General features: G+C 45.5%; 1 protein-coding gene across 2 annotated transcripts in view; it reads right to left on the bottom strand.

The window, feature by feature from the left end:
* The window catches only part of PAPPA (pappalysin 1), a 177,239-nt gene extending 158,938 nt beyond the window's left edge, over positions 1 to 18,301 (bottom strand). For both annotated transcript variants that reach the window (XM_088065841.1, XM_005527194.3), the window contains exon 1: positions 17,755 to 18,301. In XM_088065841.1, the coding sequence (XP_087921967.1) occupies positions 17,755 to 18,151 (397 nt within the window). In that variant the 5' untranslated portion in view covers positions 18,152 to 18,301. The remainder of the gene's footprint in view (positions 1 to 17,754) is intronic.
* Between the last annotated feature and the right edge of the window lie 4,279 nt (positions 18,302 to 22,580).

Raw genomic sequence — 22,580 nt, forward strand, 5'->3', positions numbered from 1 at the left:
GCTCATGGGGAGTTCAATATGGCATTTCCTTTCAAAATGTGCTTTGTGTCTGACAAGCAGTGCAAGTCAATCAGCTGTGGCAGCGCCCGAGCCCGGAGCGGGGCTGGAAAAGCGCCCGACACGCTGCCCTGGACGGCCACAAACACAGGGCAGGGAGAAGTGGAGCTCTGCACATGAGATGGCTTGTGGTGCTGATCAAAACACACAGCCAGGATTAAAGGGGGGACAACAACACAGCTTGTTTTGCTTTTTAGAATTCCCTTGTCTCTGACCTTTACAGCAGCTTTAGGGCAGTGCTGGAACCAGCTGAGCAGTTACTACTCCCAGCTGCAGCCAGGAGAGCTTTTACACCATTGCACAATGCATGTGTGCTTGCAGGGGGGAGGTTAGGGCTGGAGAACAAAGGAGGAAATCTAGTGGCACCTAAATCAAACATTATGATCAATGAGGGAGTGGGAAGAGAACCTGGGGAGCAGGGACAACCTTACAACCTTTCCAGGATCAGACAGATGGCCAACATCCACATTATTACAGAAACAAAACAAAAACAAAAAATTCCATGAATGCAAACTAGGGCACCCTGGGAGGAGACTGTAAAAATCACATCATGATAGCTTAGACTTGTCTTTGTAATTGAGGGGCATTTCCACATGAAACAGTTTGAGTTATTTAATTGGATTTTGAGAACATTCTTGGGCAGACTCACTTTGTGAGTGCAAAACTGAGTAGTTCCAGTGCATTTACACTGATTTATACCCTGCAAGGGCTTTGCTTTGTGAAAATTAAATATCATATTGTAAAAATATCTTAGATCTTATCCAGACTCAGCTATCCTATTGCATCTGGCTTTCCCATATGACTGCATCTTTCCTGTGCTAATAGAAACAACTGAGGCATTTATCAACCTTCAAAGAATTGACTCCAAAACAATCCACAGAGGAGGAGGCTGCAATAGCAGAGGGGAGAAGGGAGCTGATCGTGCCTGTTTTCCGCTGTCGCTTATGAAAGGGATCCGGGCCTTCACTAATCCTGACTATTTCATGCCTCAAATTCCCAGCTCCATACTTGCACACAAGTTCCAAACCCATACACAAACCACAGAGATATTTCTGCTTTCTAGGAAACGTCCTGCTGAAAAAAAAACCTGCCTCTCTAACATGATATAACTATTATAGTATGCATTCCAGATAGGCTGCAGTCACCACATGCTAACCTAAGTATATAATTTTAGAGCTTTATTATTCTGCTCGGTTTGAATCCAACTTCATTTGTTTTGGTATGATTTTCCTCCTGGAAATACCTGAGCCTGTATTTCTGCTCTACAAATACCAGTGATCACTTGATCTGTGAGCACAAATAAATAGACATCTAAAAGCAAATTCTCACACAGATACTCATGATGTCTTAGAAGTGCACAGAAACAAATTCACACCTATTAAACTGAAGACTGTAGCTGTGAAAATTCAGCCTTTAGTTCTTAAAGGACAAGATGGGACAGCGATGGGCAAACCTCCAAAAGGTCATAATTCTGCTTCGCTTTCCATAAGTGTTGCCAAAGCCAAATCCTTCTCGAAAGTAATTGACCTTCTCAAGTCTGCAGAACTGGGAGAAAAATGTAAAAGAAACAAGCTACCTTGGAAGATTTTTGGCAATTCTCGTATTTAGCTGAGCAGCAGGAAATATCATATGTCCAACCTTTCTTATGTTATTTCAGCCCTTCTACTTCTGGTTAAATTTGGAAGCAGAGCAATGAAGACTAACAAAATACCATGTACAGGCACGATTTGCTCTGTGCAGGGGCCTACATATACACGTGCACATGGCTTGGAGGGAGCAGACTGGGACATTTGGAACACTTGGCTTAAATTGGACTTTTGAGGAACAGTCTCCAGCTGGGGATGGCTCAAATGAAGTGAAATCCTGTCTCAGAACACTAATTACCTTCAACAGGGTTTTGGTCAATGTTTGCAACTCAGCTAAAGTCACAGGAATGGGTCATTCCAGTATCCTGCATGCCCTGGACTGATGCTCTGCCCTGAGACTGAGGCAGACCACCCAGCAAGGGGATGAGAAGCTAAAGTCACCCCTGGATTATTCTCTGCTTTCTCATCCACTTTTTTGTTTTTAGGGGTCTGCTGTGCTGTTTCACATTCCTGGCATTGTCAATGCTCCTGCTTCCAGAGAGAAACCTTAATTTTTGCTCGCCCAAATCTGTTCTCTAGGTAAACACTCGGCATCATTCAGGTCAACAATAAAGCTCTTACTACCTTCAATTAGAAAATATTTCAGTCTTGTTTTTCAGGTAGTTTTCACACAGTGACTATTCCAAAAGGGAGAAGTCAAGTCATTGCTCATCACATCATTCTGGAAAAAGGTGACAATGTCTAAACTGGATTAAAAATATCATATGAAACAGAGCCTTACAATTCAACTGCAGTGACAGTGAGGAAACCCTACACTGGAAATATTGTTGTGATCAGAAATATCCTACCAGTGTCAAGGAGAGCCCATAGAAATTAAAAAGAGAGAAATGAAAACATTTGAAATTAGCATGCTTGTGCTTTACTGTTCAATTATTTTTTCCAGTAATAGCAAAAAAACCCAGAATACTCTAACATTAGAAGTTCTTAGACACAATATGGGTGACCACTGAATTAATTCCTCTTTAAAGACCTTGCAGTTTGGAAAAACAATTAGTTCTGTATTGAAAGCTATGGTGACAGATATTCCACCACTCTACTCAGAAAGGTTTTTCAGTTACTGACTACTCTCAAGGCTGAAACACTGCTAAAATACTCTGTTCTAAAGTTGCTTAGTCTCCACTGGATCCGTTGGATTTACTAATATCCTCTAGTATTCATTTCCAACCCACAATTATCAGTTTAACATTTCCAAAACATTCATTTAAAGATCATGGCAATCAAGTCACCTCCTAATCTTCTTGAGCCCAGCACTTCAAGACTTGCTACAAATCATACAATTATTGTCACAGATAATTGTTTTCCCTCTAAATCTTCCATATAACATCCTCCTTAAACTGCAGACACCAGAATGGGACAAAGTGCTCTGGCAACAGCTACTCCAGTGTCATTACACAGAGGGTAACACAACCTCCCCAGTCCTGTTCTGTATCTCCTTGTTTACCCAGCCAACGATGACTCCAAACCTTTGGCCACAGCCTCTCATTGGCAGCTCACATTTACGTGCTTTATCTATTCCAATAGGCAGTTGCTGCTCCACATTCAGCTTCCAGGTGAAAGATCCTTTCCCCCCATCCCTCCTTTGTGTGTGACCTGCTGCCCCTCTCTCTATATGAATGACTTCACATTTGGCTTTACTCTAATGCACAGTTTGCATGTTCTCAGCTTTTGAAAACACCCAACTGAGAGTCCTGTTTTGGTCATTGTTTACCACTCCCTGCACTCTGCAACATCTGCAAATTTTATCAGCACCGATTTTGTTTTCTTGCAGGTTGTTGACAGAAAATATTAACTAGTAAAGAGCCAAGATTGCATTGTGCTGAATAGGAGGGAATGTGGCCAGAGTCACACTGTTCAGGCAATGGCTCTGTTTTTCAGTGAGGGGAAATAAATACCTGTGATACTCATGAATACGAGCTTACACAAGTCAAGAGAAAAAAGATGGGACAAATAGATAAGAGGGTGATTGGCAAGATGTGCCCCCTGTCTCTTTGGCATTCCCCAACCTCAGTCTTCCCTTCACAGCAGCACAGGAACCCAGCACAACCCTGGCCAAAGGGGCTTCTTGGCTGAGCATTCCAACCTGTTGGTGCAAAGGAGTGGCACTTGTCATTCACAGCTTCATTCATGAAGCACTGCACTAATGACATTCCCTCATCCTTACAAACAGCATCTCTCTGCAGGCTGTGAGAGCCATTATCCCACCTTTGGAGGTGGAAAGGACAGAGCTGAAGGCACCTCGCAGCAATTGCGGAGCAGCAACTAAAATCCCAAAGCAACCTGTGCACTTCCACTCTGCCACAGAACCAGCAGCTGGAATTAGCAGGAGAGGGAGTCTGCTTCTCTCACACAGGAGTTGCATCACTGCTGAAACAAACACCCTTTCTCTCTCCCCAAGCATCTAATTTATCGCTGAAGGAAATCTCTGTTCTCTTTCCGAAAGCACCAGCCAAAAAGAAACCTCTACCCTTTGCAACAGTCTCTGTTTTCTCCTCTGCCAACTGGTCTCTGTCCCTCCTTCCCTTATAGAACACCTTGTTGCAATGCCCTCCTAGAATAACCTTCACACAAACCCGTGTCCCTGTTCCAGCTTGTCCCATCAGCAGTGTGTGACAAGTGTCACAGAAACCCATAAAAGCCAGGCTGCTGGCTCGACAGGGCAAAGGACACCATGTGTTGAGCACATTGACACTTCTCAATAAATAACAGCCCTGCTGAACAGCTGGTTGGGTTGCTCGGGTTTGGAAGAATGTTGGCCGCATTGCCTACTTGCGTGCATCCTCCTCAGTGAGGCACAGAAGATCCTGCACTTGGGGAGCGGAAATACATCACTTCCAGAATATACCAAAGAGGAATAAAAGAAAGAAAGTGTCTGAACACAAGTTAAAATCTTGACTCAAGGCTTATGGACAATTTTGGACATACAGAAGCGCAAAAAAGTGTTGGTTTGTTGACATAGGTGCAAAAGATGTTCCTCCTCAGGGAGGGGAGAGATGGGCAGTGGCAAGAAGAACTGTCCTAATCTCATTTCCTTCTTCCCTCTCCCTCATGGAATACACAGCTCCTGTTTCATTCAGTCTGAGCCCTCTTAAGTCTGAGAGCACAGAAACTGTTCATGGAACAGTTTGGCCTTCACATTGTGAGGCAAAGCACAAGGTTTTGGCAAAAAGACTTTTGCTTCTCTGCCTCTACCATCAGTGTTTGAGGCTCGGTGAAGAGTTTGCACCATTCAGCCTCCTCCTGCTGCAAGGTCTCTTCCTCCAGGAGTGCAAGTGCTCCCAGCCCACCTTTGCTGCCAAATCCCAGCCCTGCAAAAACCTCTGGAGAAGAAACATGGCCCCTTCACTGTCTAATTTTCCCTCTGTGAGATGCAGCTGCTGTTGCTTCCCTCTCTAGCCTGTTCCATGGAGCCTGCAGGTGTTTGCAGATGGCCATTTCCCAGTTAAACTGGTGGTATGCCAATGTTTAAAACAAAATAAAATAAACCCCCAGTGCAACAGTGTCCAGTTGAAGACCACTGCTGTTTGAGCATTGCCTCCGCTGAGATACAGAATGTAAACAGTGTGTTTGATTAAACCACCCCTAGCAAGAGGACTGCGGGGAATTCCAGCCTTTCCCAGCAGAAGACCTTCTGCTCTTCAATAATTCAGAACTCCTCAAAGGGTAAGAATGAATGGTTCAACTTTCCTGCGAGGAGAAACTGTTGATAGTTATGCTGGAATTCTTAGAGGAAGCCCACCAATATAAACCAGGTCCATTTCCACCACGCTGCACCCTGCCCCTTTATTTAACCTGCTCGTAGGCAAAGGGATTGTGCAACAGCTGATAAACTCTGACCATGCTGCAAAATGGTCACTTCTGATTATCTTCCCTGCACTGGGATGGGAGCTGGAGAGACCACACTGGAGTAGCCTCACAGATAAGTCTTGACAGAAGATATTTGTTCAGCAAGAGAAACAACTCTTTCAACAAAAAGCAATAGATAACACTACTTTAAACTGTCCCATTTTAAGGTATGGAAATTCTGCCAGCACTGGAAGCCTTTTGTAGTACACTTCTAAAATTCTGAGACTCTTAGAACTAAAAGTGGGACCACAACTGCCACATCTGTTATCTCTGTAAAAGCTCCCTTAGCCCCAGTTTCCAAACACACTCCCTATGGAAGAGAGGGAGCCTGGAACAGTGACATGAGCACTGCAATGACACCCCACCTGTGCCCAAGTGAGGAAGCACAGCCCTGATCAGGCTGTCTCACTCACTGTCAGAGCTTTCCTGTATCTGGTGACGTTTCTGTGCATTCTGAGTGGCAAGAAATACTTATTAGAGGATCCAATTATCTCCTGGAAAGAAACAAACACCTAATCCACTCACCTTGCACCTGAGATGCAGTGCTAAAGACACAAACCAGGAGCAGCCACAAGAAAATGGATTTTTTTATTTAGTTGTCCCTGTGCTGCCAGACATTTTTGGGACCTCTGGAACAAGTCAAAAAACATTCTGTGTTTTCCAGCTGCCGGCACCATTACAGTGCTTTGCTGATGCCCATGGTGACCACAGTCCCCTGTTACCCCCTCCCCTGGGTCCTGCTCACTCCTGAAGGGGTGCTTCTGTGAGAATGGTGTGCAACACCAGATGTACCATCAGCCCTGTGCTCAGACTGTAGTGGACAATTATCCTTTGGGCTATTTTAGTCCTTTTGCAGCCTTTGCGCAACTCAAGAGCAACAGTTTTGCCAGGAGCCAGAATCTAGATTTTGATGCTAAAACAACAACAACAACACAGACAAAAATCAGTGGTTTTACCAAGAAGAAAATCTACAGGGCTACTGAAGTCAACCTCCCTGCTCAGGGCTCCTGAATTCTGTCCATGCTGATTTCAAAGCAAATCAAGACCGCAATTTTTCCCCACTTTTTTTTATATTTTCCATGATGATGGGAAAAGATGAGGAAGACACACAGTAAGACAGACAGGCAAAGAAACTCCTACAAGCAGATGCAGGGTAGGAAACATCCAGCAGCCCTGCTGGCTCCAACCCACAGCCCGGGCCTGGGTGCGTGGTTGATTTTCATTTACTAACTTTTCTTCCCGTGAACTTCCTCTGAGGGTGTTTGTTTATAAACAGAGGAGGGAATATTATTGCTGGAGATGGGACAGTACGGGCAGGGGTGAAGGAGTTTAGGCCACAAGCTGGAGAGCAGAGTTCAGGAGTGTTTGTTGCCGGAAGCACAAAGGGCTCACTGTAACACTGGTAACATGGCCCAGTTCCACAGTCTGGAGGGATTACGATATAGGTATATTCAGAAAATACTTCAAAAAGCAAAAACAAACCCACATTGTACAAATGTTTCCCACTGCATCACCATAACCATTACACACCCAAATAAAACCACCAGCGGTGACGGTGGTTGGAGGTTGTTCTCCACAACATCCACCTCTCAGCTTGGTCACTTTCCCCATTGCATGCCCTCTGTCTCTGCCCCAAATTCTACACATTCACAGGTCTGCAGCAGCTCCCCCTGATTTCCTCTCCAAAGGAGTTACTCTAGGTTTACTCTGGTGTGTTCAACAGCAGAATCTGGCTTGTATTGCTCACCCTTCCCTCTGCCAAGTATGTTTCAAAACTGTGTGTGTAATACATTTAGTTAACATTTGCTTTTTCTCCCAGTACTCCTTTTCTCCCTGAACATCTCCATTCACAAGCTACAGCACAGGAGGCTTCCAATTCTTGTCTAGTTTACACTGAAAATAATTCTCATTAAATTATCACTGGTGAAAGGTGCTGCTTTGACCTCTGAGGGGCTGGTCTGTTTATCCACAAGACAGATGACATGTAAGACAGTAGTAATGCAAGCTCCAGATTTCAACTTTAGCACCTCAGACTTTACAAGCACAGATGCTGCTGCATTCAGAACAAACTCCTGTGGATTGGATGTACAGCCTCCCCAGTGATGCTCCTGACAGAAACACTGGTTGTTTTGTTGATCAGTGGGTGATCCCTCCCCAAAAATCCTCTGGGACCCCTTCTGCAGCCTCTCACCTGGTCTGGATTTAACTAGGGGGTAAATGAGTTGCTTTTGTCCTTAATTTCATAACCTGAGATATACAGAGGCAGATTTTCAGCATTTCCTAGGAAGATAAGCAGTTACAACTTCCATGTTTTACAAGCCATTTCAGCAAGTCAATACAATAATCAATATGGAGACGGATAAAAAATATCAAAGTACTCCAATTTAAATAGGAGTACTCTGAACTAAGGGGCTTTGCTGATATTTGCTTTTCTCTCCCATTGTGGGAGGGAGATATATCTGAGAAATACTGCAATTTGTGTGGATTCAACCATCACCAGCATGTCTGAGATATGAATTCCAGACCATCTGATTTTGTGCCATCTCCAAAGAGCACACATCACAAATGCCAAGTGCCTTCTTCCCCCAGCCCCTGAGTTGTCACCAGCAGGATGTCACCTGGCAGGTGGCAGATTCCACCAGCACCACTGGCTCAGTACTGCTCTAATCTGCTAAAGAACCATCAACAGCTACAAGGAAATATCCTACAGGAATTAGGGCATGTGACTTCCCATGGAGAACAGTCTCAGCTGAGGAATAACCATCATCACCCCCAAAAAACAATAATAAAAAGTAGCAAAAGGGCTGCTGGTGGGTTTGATGGCTGACTTTGTCACCAGCACACTGCCACATCCAGGACAAATCAGAGCATCCCTCCATTCCTCAGTTTCCCTGATTTTAAGGGATGTGTTCTCTCACACCTGAGATTTATCACCATCAGCAGCAGCAGGAAGTTTTGTGGCAAGTTCAGGATTATACAACTGCAATCTTTCTGCAATGACAAAGAAAAATAACAGGACTAGGATACTTTAGTGCAGGAGAAAAAAAACTCCATTCAAAACTAAGTAACACTGCTAACAGCAAAGGCCTTTCCTTTCCATTTCTTTCCCTGTCTTAAATAAAACAAACAAAATAATGGTGATAAAATCTGCTTCCTCAATCCAGGGGATGATCTTTGCGAATATGTTTCCAACACTAACAGCAGAGAACAGACAAGGAAGAAAACGAAGGAGGAAAGGAGCCTGCAGCTGATGCTCGGTGTTGGGAATACGGCTGCTCTTCTCCCAATTCCATGACGACAGAAGACTCCTGGGAATCAGATGAGGGAGGGGAAGATGGGTCAGAAGAGAGAAATCCATATGGGAAAGTGATTTAAAGCAAACAGAGAGACAATAAATTAGATAAGGAAAAAGAGGGAAAACATGACAGAGGGGAGGAAGGAGAAGAGATAAAAAAGCCCTAAATATCACCCAAAAGGAAGACTCGAGATCCCACCAGGCCCCAGGAGGTGCCCAGCACAGAACAGAGTGGTTTGTTTCTCTAACACAGCAATTCTTTTGCTTTCATGAGCTGGTATCATATCTCTCAGCTGCTGCTTCACCAGGCCAGCTCCAGATGCTTCTCAGTTTCACTTCCCCCCGACTCCCTCTCTGCGAGGGCGAGCGCTCGCTCCTTGCTCACGGCGAGGATGGATATTAAACAGAACAATATCAATAATTCCCAGAAAACAGGCAAGCCCCTGAGCCTGGCTGAGCACACAGCCTGCTTACCCTGTGTTCCCACAGCGCTTCCAACACCAGCTGGCCGAAGGCACCAACCTGCGGCCACCCTCGGAGGGGACACCACCCTCCCGCGGCACTGAGGACGGGAGAGGAGCAGGAAAGCAGGCACTGTACAGAGCAGGAAGGAGGGAAAGCAGGGGAATCGAGGACACCAGATAGCAGAGGAAAAACTGAGGCTAGGGTGGTGATAAGAGAGGGTGGAGGGATTGGACGGGAAAGTCACTCGCTGACATCACCCTGAAGAACAGAAAATGGGAGAGTGGGTTTGGAATAGGGGAGATTTGGACATGAAAAAAAATTAAAAGGAATAAAGAGAGGGGAAAAAAAGAGGGAAAGTTGAAAGAGACGGAGGCCAATTTGAAATTTGGAGTATAGCAAAAACAAATAAAAACATCCCCCTCCCTCTGCTCTTAGGGCTTCACAGTTTTTCTTCTCTCATGTCCAAAGCAAAAAAGTCTACAAAAAAAAAGATACTGAAGCAGGGACCACAGACAGGTCCAGGCTGCAGAAAACTCTGAAATCACAGCCTTTGCCAGATTCAGCCAAGCTCAATGGTATTTTTCATGATCTTGGCCAGGTTTATGATCAAGTCCATGTTTCCTGTGTAACCACGAATCCAGCCCCATTCTGCCAGGGGATAACTGACCTCTATTCATATTTGTTCACTTTTATCTGTCATACACAATGTACCCCCACTTGCTGCTGCCAAAATTACGGATGCTCAAGAGTCCTCAAATTGTTCTGATCACTGTCAACAAGGATAGCAGAAAGCAAATTTCTGTGCTGAGACATTCCTGTTCTCTTTTTACCTTGCCTTTTTGAGTTCTGCTCTGCTCCTGCTCAGAGTAAGAGTACTTTAACTTCATGGATGGCTTTGGGGAGAGTAAACTTTATAATAGGCACTAACATCAAATCAAAGCAGCTTACAAGATGTGCCACTTGTGTCAGAATATGTGGGGAAATAAACAAGCTGCTCCTCCTTGATCATTGGAGTTTAAATGCTCTATTGATCTGGGAAGAAAATCAAAGGTGCTTTGGAAATGGTGTGTGTGTGTGCATGCATGCTCACAGCAGAGAAAATGAAGAGAAATGTGGAGAGACAGAGAAAACAGCACAACAATCAAGTATTCTGTCTCCACAGAAGGTGAAATGAAATCAAGAATCATATCCTGATGTCAGCAACCCCCAGGTGGGGAAATGGGCACAGAGCAATTGAAGGGTGAGGTCAGGGAAAATGTACATCTTCATCTTCAGAAGCCTCTTTCTTGGGAAAACAAAGAAACAAAACAGCAACTGTGCCCACAACAATGCATGAAGCAAATACCCAGAACCCAGGAAATAGAAGAGTCCAATATATTTTGCATATATGAAATAGGAAGATTAATATATACTGCCCATGTAAACAGTACTAGATGAAAAAAATTGGTAGCATTGAGAGAGGAGGGTAAATGAAGAAAAAAATTATATTAGACTTGCTGAGACACTTGAGGGAAAAAAACATAGAGGACTTTGATCAAAGTATTTTGATCAAGTATTTTCTGATGGATTTTCTCAATCATCTGGAATATAAGATGCAAAGAAGTGAAAACGCAATCAAGCATTCATTCCTGCTACAATGGGATGTAGGAACAGGCTAAGACCAGAGAAGGGTGGGAAATGTTTGATAAAATATTTTTCTCAGGAAAGGGGGAAATTAATCAAAACAGACTATCTGTGGGAAAGGATCAGTTTTGGCAAATATTCCAAGTGAAAATTTCAATGGAAGTTTCATAACTGTCAAAACACCTGATTCATTTTAACTCTCTGAAAATAAGAAAGCTGATACCTTTTACCAGCCAATGTTTTTCTTTCTCATACTTAACAGTTTTCTAAACCAATGTTTTGGATTTTAGGTACTTAAGATGTTGTCGATCTGTCCTTCTCTTTTCCTGTCTTACATTAAAATGGTGACACCCAGTCTTAGCTAAAGAGCTTTGGTTTACAGTAGAGCACTGGGAAATCTTCTGTGGCCTGTGCTATATCAGAACCTACAAAGTGGATTTTCTGTGAATGTTTGGACTAATTATCTGCTGTTATATCCCTGACACTGCAGGGGACTGAATTTGGCAACCCAGGTGGTCCCTTCTCTGCTTCTGCTCCTGTAATTTCTATTGGAGAAAAGAAAAGAGGAGCTGAAAAAGCAACAGATAAAATTAGAAGCAAAACTATTATATGGGAGCATTTCAGCTGACCCCAGTGATGGAAGGGTTTATTTTTGTTTTTTCAATATGTCTTTCTGAAAAAAAACACTATATATGGTACTTTTTTTTTTCCTGGCTCAGGCCAGCATGAAAATCCAATGTGAAAGCACTTGGTTAATCCTGTCACCTTGAGAGCACCTAAACTCTGTTGGTCCTGCAATATTTTTCATGGATGGTCTGGGATGGAAAGAACCTTTAAAAGTCATCTCATTCCACCCCTGCCATGGCAGGGACACCTCCCACCATCCCAGGCTGCTCCCAGCCCTGTCCAGCCTGGCCTTGGGCATTCCAGGGATCCAGGGGCAGCTCCAGCTGCTCTGGGCACCCTGTGCCAGGGCCTGCCCACCCTCACAGGGAAGGATTTCTTCCTAATATCTGATCCAAACCTATACCTTTGAGTGTGAAGCCATTCTCTCTTGCTTTTGCACTCCAGGACTTTGTCAGAAGTCCCTGTCCAGCTCTCTTGTAGAACCTCTTCAGGCTCTGCAAGGCCACACTGAGCTCACCCCAAAGCTTTTCTTCTGCAGGCTGAACATCCCCAGAGCTGCTCCATCCCTCTGATCCCCCTGGAGCCTCCTCTGGATCTCTCCAGCAGCTCCAGGTGCTCCCTGTGCTGGTCCCAGGGCTGGGGCAGCTCTGCAGGTGGGGTCTCACCTGAGCACAGGAGCAGAATCCCCCTCCCCTCCTGACACAGCCCAGGACACAGTTGGCTTTCTGAGCAGCCAGGGCACAAAACACTTTTGGGTTAAAGGTGCTCCTGGATGCATCGTGGCTTTTCCTCTCTTATCACAGACCCCTGTCCTGGCAGAGCCAGACCCAGGCTCTGAAAAAGGCATTTCTCCATCAAAACTCTCTGCTCCCCTCAGCTGGCTGCCCTGGGGCAGCTGTACAAGCAGAGACCCGTCCTGTTCAGCACTGGGAAGTGGCACCTACCTGTGTGAAGGGTCTGGTTTGGGCTTCCCAGGGAGCCAGCATCACTGAGCCCCTCTGGGATCTGGGACTTAAGCTCATCCCTCCCCATGCCCCGTGTGACTGGGGCTGACAGGACACACAGTTCAGCACCCCTTTGGCCACTGAGAGCCCCTTCCTGGCACCCCCTGGGGTGGGAGTGGAGGCCTGCAGAGAAGCTCCAGCTGATTCCCAGGATGCTCCAACCCCGCCCAGGGCTGGCTTTGGCCATGGCTTTGCGTGCGAAGGCTCTCCAAGGGCTCCCCCTCACCCTCAGCCCCGAGCCCGCCCTGCACAGCTCTGCTCTGCTCTCCTCCAGACATCTCCACGAGTCCCTGAGGACAGCCCTGCTCCTGCTTTCTCTCCAAACACCATCCTCGCCGCTTGCTTTCTGCCTCACGTGAGTTCCTCTAACTGAAACAGGCTGGCTTGAAATAAATCAGGCTGAAATGAAGCTTGGAGAGGCAAACTGAGCCTGGGACACAACCCCATGCCTACAGGAGACGGCCAAACATCATTGAGGAATCTAAATTTGCCATCCTTCACACACACAGAGTCAAACTGCCCTCACTGTTTTATTATCTTTTAATTAAATAGAGCAGCCTGTGTGTGTTTTAAGGGTCAAAAAAAACCCAACAACTTTCTTTTAATGGTGCTGTTCTGACTCTAGAGTGTAGCTGGTCAAAAGAATGAGACCAGATTAAATTGGAAATGTTACGAAAAGAAAAATCAGTTTCTGATTCTTGTCCCAGCTTCCACAAGCTGAATGAAATGTGCTGTTCAAAGGCAAATATTTAGTAAATGACAAGCTGTGAGAGTATTTTGTTCAGTGACCTATGAGTCAAGCCATGTCCAGATCCATAGTCATGAAGTGGATTATCATTTGAACCCATCCACAGGGAAGCCAAACCCACACAGCTTCCCCCACCCTCCAGCAATGGTGTTTTAGAAATCTGTCACCTTGCAGGAATTTCTGTGCAGGTGTTCCAGCTCCTGCCTCTCCACTCTGCCCACCATGGCCAGCACCCTGGGACCTTGCACATGCCAGCACTAACTAAAAAACAGAACCACAAGGTTTGTATTTGACTTACTCCTTCATTGTAGCTCTTCATTACAGAACACAGCTAGAAAATTCATGCAATTGGAAGACACCAGGCTGTTGAAAATGCCACGTTATCTACCTGCCTGTTGTTTTAATGCCAGTGAAACTCTGAGTAAACTCTCTGTTGAAAACATCCTCAAGTTCCCAGCACACCCCACACAGGATCAGCTCTGGAGATAGGACCCAGCTCACCAATTCTACCCGAAGTGTATTAAACCAATATCAGACTCCAAAACTTCAGAGGGAAACAACTCCCCAAAGTAAACATATATTCTGAAACTCCGTGGAGGTACTAGATCTATGCAGTGTCAGTTACGTATCTTTATAATTGCCCAGTTATTGGACCCTGACACGGATGTTTCTCAGTCTCTTACATTCAAAAGCTGTGGCTTTAAGTGAGCTCCACCGTGCTGATTTTGGCTTTTCTCTCCCTTTGGATTCTGCTGCAGTTTTAGGCTCATCAAGGACTGAATTTGGGAAAACACAGGCAGTCCTTTACACATGAAGCTTTATTAAGTTGGGATCATGCTCCCTGTTGGCAGGCTGAGGAACAGAGACAGAGGGGAATAAAAGAAGTGGGGAAAAAACAAACAAACAAAAAACCCAAACCAAAATACAAATAACTTTCACTTCAGAGCAGGCACGCCTTTTTACTCTGGCGATCATTCATCCCGCTCCTCTCAGCTCCCAGCCAGTAAAGAGTCAACATCTCTCTCCTGTGAAAACATGAGCCACCCCACACAGCAGAAAACACCCGACAGGGACCCAGGAGGATCCTGTTTCTTAGGATGGGGTAGCTTTTTCACAGTGGAACCGAAATCCCTTTGATTCCAAGGTCAGCAGCGCTTTGAAGCCCCTCATTTCGCACGGTGTGTGTGCATTACCTAACCCAGCACAGCCTCACCTTAACCCTTTCCTGCACCAGCATCCCCAGGCTGCGCGGGATGCTCCAGGGGAAGGCTCCTGCCCGATTCCAGGCGCACATGTGCGTGTTTACAAGAGGGATGCGCTGTGCTAGGTGCGCACATCCCAGCAGGGTTTGTCCGAGAACTCTGCCGCCCGGGGAAGGAGGGAGGGAGCAGGGATGGAAGGAGGGATGGAAGGAGGGAGTGCTCCGGGAGCAGCACCGCTCCGAGGAGCGCAGCCCAGCCCCGACAGGGCTCCTGAGCTTTTGCGTAACGCGGATCAATGGGTCAGACTCGCAGTTTCCCAACAGCTTTCCCTCTGACAAATGCCAGAGCAGATATCAGTGGAGTCAAACAGGGCGGCAATAACATCGCTGCCAAGCAGCGTGAAAATTGGCAGAGCCTGGCACCAGGACTGCCTCTCATCAGAGACAGGGCATGGCCCGGCACAATGACGAACCCACTTAACAGCGCTGTAAAATTAGCCATTTATGAAAACAAATTGAATACTGCAGCAGAGGGTGACGTAAGGAGAGTTGGCTCCAGACAGAAACTCCTGTAGCCTGGATTAGCAGAAGAACTCCGTTATGTCAGGGCTCAGGCGCAGAAGCTGATAACAACTTGGGTCCTACATGAGATTTTTAATAGACACAACAGGTTTCCCCTCTAGACACACACGGGGCTCCTCCTGTACCACTCGCAGTAATTTCTCATATGCCAGCAGGGAGGGGTGCAAGGGGAGCAGTGGTCACGGGCAGAAAGTGGGGGGCAGAAAGTAGGTGAAGACACAAGAGCAACTCTGAAAAAGAGGTGTATTCCAGTCAACCCCACCCCTTCCCTCAGATCTGTACAGCCACACAGCTTCCCGCTTTGCAACTGGGGCAAAAAGTTGGGGAGAAAGTCACTTCTGGCACTGCCAGCAAATGTGCCCCAGTCCCTTCCCCTCCAAACAGCCAGATGGGCTCTTGATTTCAGTGGGGTCCTACAGATGCAAATTCAACAGCAGAACTGAGCTCCTCAGTCTGTCACATCCCAAAACAGTGAAAATGTGAAAGCCAAGAGTTTTGGCAGCCAGAACCCTTGATTTCCTCATTGAGGGAAGCGTAATCTCTCCCTAAGCTTGCTGCAGGTCTGGGAGGCTGTGGTGTGCAGAGGATACTCCAAGTGAGTTCCTCTTGGAGTTCTTCCAGGTGTTTACACACAGAGCCAAACCTGGCTCCTCTTCAAGAGTGAGTGCGAGGGGGACAGGGGGAGCTTAAAAATAAAATAAAAATCACAAAGTCCTCCCGAGCTGAGCTGAAGCTCTACGGTGTAAAACTGGGGCATTTCTCTTCATTTTTCACAGTGGAATGTTATTTCCATGCATAAAATGGGTCAAGTGTTTTATACAGGCAACAACCCAACCTCCCCCATCCAATTAAAGTATTTTACTACAAATTATCTTTGTGTGTGTTTGCCTAGGTTCCCTGTTGTGAGAATTAGAGATACTTGCACCAAAGACACACACGGGGTCCTAGGTGTTGGATTAAGCACCTTAAAAAATACACTTGACCCTGTTTTGGTACTGACGAGATCTGTGCAAACCCCAGTCCTGCCTTCCCTAACTTGAAAGGGAAGCACTTTGAGCCCTGGGGTTTAAGTTAGGGTTGAGAACCAGAAGAGCCAGGGGGAATAAAGCAAGGAATAATGTGTTTCACCTATGAAATCACTGCTCTGAAAGCACACGGGACCAGCCCATGCCCGGCACCTCCTGCCCACCCCGGCAGCCCCGCACGAACCGCGGCTCCCTCCTCAGGAGCGAGCGGGGCAGCTGAGATTTGGTGAAAGTTAAGGGAAAGCACGGCTGAGTTCATCCCAGTTTTTGTTTTCTTCAGGACAAAGCAACTTTCTTGGGAGGCAGCAGCCGGTGAGGGAGGGGGAGAGGAGCGCGGATGTGGCAGGAGGGAGGTGGCCGGGGACAGCGAGCGGGGCTCGGGGCAGCCACCGGCACAGGCAGCGCTGCCTCCTGCGAGGAAGTGACTCCGCTTAAAGGGAAAGGGGAAATCCTCCCTGTCTCTTTAAGGCATCCTAGGACATGGAAACTTTGTGCTTTCAGGGAATCTCCTTGCCAGAAGAACTGTAAAACATGTCTTCCCCCCGCCCCCCAATACCCGTTTCTCTTTCTGACTTGTTTCCCTTTTTTTATTATTTCTTTTTTTTTAAAGGCATTTCCATTTTCTATGACTTCCTTCAGAGCAAAAGATGGATGTGGCGACATTTATAAGGGTTTGTAACCCTCCGAAAAGTATCCGATTTCACGACAACTTCGCTGCACTTTATCACTAAAGCGAGGAAAGGGCGGGAGGTGGCGGGAGGGAGGGAGGGGGAGAGGGAGAGGACGCGGGGAGAGGGACCCAAATTCAGGATGGGCTCATAAAATTTAAATAAGAAAAGTGCAATACTCCTTGTTATTGTCCAGCTCAGACAGCTTAGACTGGTAGCTGCTTTGAGTACTAAATGATTTTATAGGGCTGTTTGACCTTAGAATCATTGATGTTACACTTGCCATTTCTAAGGGGAGACAAAAATACTCCACACATCCTCTAGCTGCAGCGCGAGTCCCAGCCGTAGCTGAGTGTCGAGGGGTTGGGAACTTTATAAACTCATTTGATTCATTTGAGGTTTCACAATAGCCAAAAAGCTCCTTTATAGCTTTTTGGAAACCACATGCTAACACTGCATCTGAAGAGCGAACAGTGGAGTACACTAAAAAGCCAATAAAACCGAGGAAATCGTAGGGGAACCTTAGATATGCGTTTCTTTGCAGCCACACACCAGTCACATACATTTCTTTCCATACATACAAACAAGCCACTTTCAAATGCTCTACTTACAGTTTTCCACCCTGAAAATTAGACAAAACCCCACCGTAAGAGCTGGCTCTTCTACCCGCACCTCAGAAAGACAGAAACTACCCCGGGGCGCTGCCATTTCCCCTATGCAAAAGTTTACATAACTTTTCCTGCGAGCCTATACTTCCAGGCGGTCGGCAGAGCTCCGGGATCTCCCGGAATATGCGGCGGGGTGAAGGCGAGCCCGGCGGTGCTGGCAGAGGCGCTGGCGTGCCCGGTGTGTGTGCGGGGCACTCCCGCGGGGCTGGGTGTGCACAGCCCGCTCCCGGACACACGCACGCCTCCAGCCGCCTCCCGGCACCGAGCGGGGATGCTGCAGCCACAGGCACGGCCGGACCTACCTGCAATGACAGCCGGAGATCTCTGTCCGCCTTCGGCTTTCAGCCACACTTGCAAAGTGAAGGCATCTCGGGGCAGCTCTACGTCTGCCTTGAGCCGCAGCTGATCACCTTGGCCACTGAAATAGAGCGCCCTGCTCGGGGTAAGGGACTCCTCTTCGTCCTTTACCTCCCGCTGTTGCCTCCTGCGGGGGACATGCCCAGGCTCCAGCCCAGCAGTGGAGCGCCTTCCTCGGGCTAACCTGGTGGCACAGGTGCCCGGGGCAGTGTGGAGGAGCTGGCGGCTGTGCCTGGTGTCCCTTCGTGCCCTGCGGGAGCGCTCGTCCATCCCACATTCGGGTCCACTGGCTAGGGCTGTACAGAGAAGCGCAAGAGGCAGCAGCAAACTCCAGAGCTGCATTTCCAATCTTCCCCCCCCTTCTCCCCTGCAAATCCTCCCGATCTGCCAGCTTTGGGCTCCTCCTTGCCTTGACTTTCTTCTCTTGTTCACCCTTCTTGGTATTTGCTCTTTTTATAACCCTTCTCAGTTGCTTTTTCTTTTCTTTTTTTCTTTTTCTTTCTTTCTTTTTCCTGCTTATAGATTTTTTTTTCTCCTTAAAACAAATAAAAATCAAATAAATCAAAACTCCTTCTTGGTTGAAATGTATTTCTCTGTTCTTCCTTCTCTATCTGTCTTCTTCTCCTCTATTCCTCCACAGCTGGAACTCCTCTCTCTCTTCTTTTCTCTGCTGAATTTTCTTCCCTTTATTTTTTTCTTCTTAAAAAAAACACACACACACACTCACACACACACAAAACAAAAAACCAAAACAAACCCCCAGCTTTCTCCAAGACTCAGACCCACTGATTTCCCTCCCCCCAAAAGATGCTCTAATCTATTTATTTTTTTGGCCTCCTTTATAACATAAGCCACAACCCCCTCCTTTCCCCCAACCTCCCCCCCTCCCTTCTTCTCCACAAAATGAAAGAAAAGAGAAAAAGCCCCTCAGAAGATGAGTAAACAAGAATATGCTAATCTACTCTAGGGTGCTCCACCTTCCCAATTGAATGATTCCCATTAAAACTGCAGGGATCATGACTAATCAATCAGCTTGAAGGAGCAGATAGCTCCAGAGGTTCAAACACTTCTGCTGTTTTCCTTTTTCCCCCTTCTTTTCCTCTCTTCCTATTTCCCCCTATCACTTCCCCCCCTTATTTATTTTTTAAAGAAGACAATCAAGATGAATGGATCAATGTGACAGAAATGCTGCACCCCCCTTTTTGCAATCTCCCCAGCTTTCTTTCTCAGTCCAGTCCAAAACACACATTCCTATTTTTTTTTCTTGGCAAAAGAGAAAGCTATTTCTCCTCTCAGACTCCCCGTTGCACTTTGCTGGTAAACCTTATGCTCCTCTGCAGCACATAAAGAGTCTTGAAACTTGAGTCTCTGATATTTTTTTTTTAATTGCTTTCTTTCTCTCTTTTCCACTCTCTCTCTCTCTCTCTCTTTCTAATTCCTTCTTTTCCTCTTATTATTTTCTCAAAGTTATGCAATCAGCCAGGCTCCCCCTTTTGTGGTCCCCCTCAGTGCAGTTGTGTGCAGCTAATCCAAATGTTGCATCAAAGGTCCCCATCGAATCATCAGGAGCTAAAAGGAGAGAAGCTTTTTGAAGAGCATTTGCCTTCCAGAAGCTGTAGCAACAGAGTAGGATTTGGCTTTTGAGTGCTCCAAAGACTCCTGGGTTATTTTTTTGAAATAATAATTAAAAAATAAAAAATTAAAAAAAAAATCAATTATTAATTTTATTGGTGGATTGAGTCAAAAAATCCTCTCTCAATATTTCTAATTTTTCAGCCTAAGGAATTCAGCTCCCCTGGTTTCCTTGGCTTGGTTGTAGCCACAGGTAAGCTCCTGGCTGCTTGCTGGTTTGTAGAGCTCTGTTTCTGAGCTGGGACGTTTCTTTTTTTTCTCCTTTTTTTTTTTTTTTAAATATTTTTTTTTCACTCTTGAAAGATCTCAAAAGCTCCCCCTGATGGCAACAAAAAGGATTTTTTAAGTCCTTAATCAGTGGAAATGACTTGACAGTGGCGCTTACAGAGTGTCCGGGCCACTGCTCCCCGCTGAAGAAATCCAGTAAAACCAAATTAAATCACACCAAACCCAGCCACAAACCACCCACATCATCCTCTTCTTCATCCTCTAAACTGATGATTGGCACATCTTATTTTCCCATAAATTTTCAACAGGAATCACGCACCAGAGTTTTCCTGGGACTGGCATCTTTCTGCTTCTGCAGACTCCTGTTAGCATCATTTTGTTCTGACAACTTCCACTTAAAATACACATTATAACACTAGTGAAAATCAATCTTTCCAATGAGAAAGGACAGCTGCATGCTCACAAGTCTCCCAAAAGATGTCATTTTTAAGTTTCTTATTAATTTGAACATTCCACCATACACAATTGGCATTTTCAGTGGTGCTGGGTTTATTCACAGAAGCCAACCAGAACCACAGCCTTAGAGCCCCTCTCTGTTCTCCAGCCCATCCCTCCACCACAGCTCTGTTCACAAGAAAGACAAAATACTGGTAGCATCTACAGAGCTTTTAATACAAGACCTCCAAGCCATTAAAAACCTCTCAACAACCGAGAGGAAACATTTAACTGGGAAATAAACGGTACAAACTCCTATAAACGTCCTGAGGAACTCTCAGGGATGTGAAAAAGACACTTCTGTCTCTGTGTCTGCTCGGCAGAAACAATTTAAGATCAGAGCAAAGTGCTGCACTGCTCTAACTTAGCTCATAGAGGACACTGCAAATCAACCCAAAAAACCCAAAAGTTTTACAGTGAACCTGTTCAACTTCAGCAAGAGCTAAACCAGGAGGAATCCTGCTGCCAGGACACTGCTCTTTCCACATGACAACCCCTCTGAGATCCCTGGGAACTTTGCACATGTCAAGGCTGGAAGAGCAGGCTCTTAAAATAATGTTGGTTCCAGTTTTTTTCCAGGAGAAAAAGCTAATTCTGTGAAATCGTGGTGTTTCTTAGGGACATCGTGATTTGGCTGAAATCATCAAGGAAAATTACTGAAACACTTCAATTTGATAGCACTGCATCATTTAATTTTGGACATACTTGACCTTCTATCTCTTACAAAAGGGTTTCACTGTGACCAAATCACACTTCAATGCACCAGCCTACAGCTCCAGTAACAAATTCTGGGATATTCTTGCTGCAGAGGAAAATCCCAGAGTTCTGCTTTCTGTACTTATGGAAGACAGAAGAAAGTATGGAAAAATGAGATTTACCCCTAGCCCACAAATTACATCTTCAACCAGTTTTATTCCAAAGACATAGTGAAAGCATAGAGAAAATGTAATATATAAGCTCTAGATGTGATAGAAAAGGAAGTGGAAGAAATTTGATTTTAGGAATAGTGAGTTAATCTTGGATTCCTTAAGTCTGTGGGTCAGATCTAACTTCCCTGACCAGATGAAATTCTCCCCTGCACAGATGGACATTTATTCTCTGCTTAAGCCAGTACTTAAATGATGTACAGACCTGGCAGAGAGGTTCCTGCCCAAGGAGAACAATCCTACTGATGCACTTGAGTGGAATATTCTCCTCAGGAAAGGGAGAAGGAGATTGTCTTGCATCTAGAGGTATTTTCACAAGAAAAAGCAAAAAAGTATAAAAAAATCTAACCCTAGTTACACATATAGGGAGAAGAATTAAAATAGATATTTGTGACACTATGCCAAAAAATAGCATTGAGCTAAATGCTGTATGCAGTCATTATAAGGAGAAATACTCAGCAGGAATCTTAGCTGAAGCTGCCAATAACTCCCAGGTTCAGGACTGAAGCTGAGTGAATAAATCATAACAAATAATGGTTTTGTCAAATTTCTACTTTTTTCCCTCCTATTTGCAAGCAGACTGCAAAACCTCTCAAATATGTTTGAAATTACATGCCCATTTCTTCCTCGTCGTTAGTATTTCTCTGAGGCCAATTAGCACACAATTTGCTGTAATGTACACATTTTCACATTTGTTCTGTGTTAATTGGGCAAGGAAGTCACACAGCATTATTTTTGGCTCCCTGGGGGTCAGGTTTAATCACTCATGATACAGTAAAATTACTAATTTTACATACGATGGGAGTTTCCATGCTTGAAACTCTCCTTGCGAAAAGCAGCGCTGGCTCTTCAAATTACTCACACCAAGGTCAATTAAAAACAATATTTCTTGAAAGCTGAGCTGAAAAGTCTGCCAGATACAGCCAAATTGAGGCCCTACTATTCTGGGTAAGTATTTGTGCATATTTGTCCTCTCCGTGCACAACTCCATCAATCACAGCAGAGGTTTCACGGTCTTTACCCCTCACTGATATCCCAATCAAGTCTCTCCCAACTTGGCTTGGGATGAGGATGGCTGGAACACAATCCAACAGCTACTCTGCTCAGAATCAGACAGGGCCCAGACACCAGATTTTAACACAACGTGTTGGATTCAGGGCATACTTTATGCAATCAGCAATGGTATGATTGGAATCACACTGCCTCCACAGAACAGCACAGAATGAAACCCAAAGAGCAGAGAGCAGCTTCAAAGGAAAGGGGATTTGGGCACCCTGGCTTGTGAATCCCATGAAGTCCAGAACCTTCTAGGAGAAATAGAGCCACTTGCTTGGTGACATAATGGTGCTACAGGGGTTGCAGTGGGTGGAATGTGGCCACAACTCCTCGTGAGCCTGAGGAAACACCAATGAATGAAATGCTAATAACTGAAAAACAAACAACAGCAAAAACATGTGAAGCATGTCTTGGAAAAGACTTAACAGAAGACC

This window comes from Pseudopodoces humilis, chromosome 22 (assembly GCF_049639895.1).
Source record: "Pseudopodoces humilis isolate 2021_Gansu_Grassland_sample_001 chromosome 22, ASM4963989v1, whole genome shotgun sequence".
NCBI classification, from domain to species: Eukaryota; Metazoa; Chordata; class Aves; order Passeriformes; family Paridae; genus Pseudopodoces; species Pseudopodoces humilis.